The 1811-nt window shown below is 44.2% G+C and overlaps 1 protein-coding gene across 1 annotated transcript; it reads left to right on the forward strand.

Annotated features, from left to right (window-relative positions):
• The first annotated feature begins 565 nt into the window (after positions 1 to 565).
• Positions 566 to 1415, forward strand: LOC114752639 (basic leucine zipper 4-like). The gene has a single exon (XM_028941384.1). The coding sequence runs from the start codon at positions 570 to 572 to the stop codon at positions 1125 to 1127; it is 558 nt and encodes a 185-aa protein (XP_028797217.1). The 5' UTR covers positions 566 to 569; the 3' UTR covers positions 1128 to 1415.
• The last annotated feature ends 396 nt before the right edge of the window (positions 1416 to 1811 follow it).

Genomic DNA, 1811 nt, shown 5'->3' on the forward strand with positions numbered 1-1811 from the left:
CCTTTTTTCTTTTTCTCCTTTTAAGCTGGTAATCTTGAATTCATAATATGTGGAGCTATTCTCATTTATTTCTCTCAAATTTGGTGTGTTGTTTTGGTCCCCCTCTTTATTTAAAAACAAACTTTGGTGTGGGCATGCCTGGGCAGTGAGGGCGCTCCACGTCGCAAGCTCACCAGTCATTGGTGCTGGCAGGCCCACCCAATCACACAGGTGACACGTGTACAGTGCGAATGCGAACTGGTCATTTTACTTCACGAGTAAGCATACAGATGCAGTCTCTTTCAGGGGCCCACGCACTCTCGACCCTCACTTCGAAAATAAAGTGAATCCGACCTTGTCCCGCCATGAGTGCTCCCTGACTCAAAAGTGATCCCATGTACTGATGTACATATACGGTCCGGCTCCAACTATACGCTCTGGGACTAGAATACCCCTACTGGATGCCCCTAATTTCCGAGGGGGGGTTCCCTCCCACCTCCATAAATACCGCACACCCCCTCAGCCTTTTCTCCCTTTCTCCCTCCTTCCTTCCACCCACCCTCTATAAGCAGAAATTCTGTCCTGCTGCCATGCTGTCCACTCTCTCACCTTCCCACCCTTTCCTCGGGAACCCCTTCTCCTCCTTTGACGGCGGCCCAGCGCCGTGGGAGTTCCCGGACCTTATCTCTGTCTTCGATCCCATCGACCCCGTCACTAATTCAAGTTCCGGCTCAGACGAACCGGATCAAACCCATGCCAAGAGAAAATCCCCCTCCTCTGATGATCAACAGGACCCTCCAGATTCCGTCACGGAGGACCGAAAGCGGAGACGGATGATATCGAACCGGGAGTCGGCAAGACGTTCGCGCATGCGTAAACAGAGGCATCTAGAGAACTTACGGAACCAGCTGAACCGGTTTAGGGTGGAAAACCGGGACCTGAACAACCGGATGCAGTTCTTGCTTCACCTCACGAACCGCGTACGAACCGAAAACGAATGGCTCCGGTCCGAGCGAATCATGCTCCGGCAAAAACTGTCGACCCTAACTCAGTACTTGATGTTCCAACGACTGCAACCCGTCTCATCATCTGCATGGCCATGCAATACCAGCGTCACGGACAGAATAAACTTTGACCGTATATTATGAGTAACCAAGTAAATAAAGCCATAATTAATCGGCCTCGATTAATTGCACGCCAGCAACTGAATTGCTCCTGGTGAAACCAAAATTGCTAAAGAATTAGATGGTGTGGGTCTTTTAATTTTCCCCTTGGGAAAAGAGTTGTGGTTTTGGAAAATATTGGGTGTTTTCAAAACCCGTTATAAATATATATATTATTATTATTTTGTAAAGTAGTAGTACTGTAGAGCTAGCCTCCAGCGGGTGCTTTAATTATTCAAGTATATATATAACTTCGTTACTGTTATTGTTCTCGATCGAATCGTTTCTTTTACTTGAGATCTAGATCGTTCCCCGATTCTTAAAATTCAGAACTCACATCGTCTGATCTTTCGATTAATTCGCTCGCGAGGAATGAATGAGAATGGCGCGTTATATATATATATATATATATGGTTCGTGGCCATAAGTGCGCTCTAGCTTCCAAAAGCGAAGCGGACAGAAAAGTCCGAAACGTCATTCCTCCACATTAAAAATGCCGTGTTCCATGATACTTCCTCGAGTACTTAATATAAGAGTTAGTTAATTGATACTTAATATAAGAGTTAGTTAATTAATAAAATTTATTAAGTTAGTTATTTATAATAAATAAGTATTTTTTTCTAAAAATATATTTTCTAATCATATATATCAGTTAGAATTACTATTTAA

The sequence above is a fragment of the Neltuma alba genome, unplaced genomic scaffold (assembly GCF_004799145.2).
Source record: "Neltuma alba isolate B1F8T4 unplaced genomic scaffold, ASM479914v2 tig00007460_pilon, whole genome shotgun sequence".
NCBI lineage: Eukaryota > Viridiplantae > Streptophyta > Magnoliopsida > Fabales > Fabaceae > Neltuma > Neltuma alba.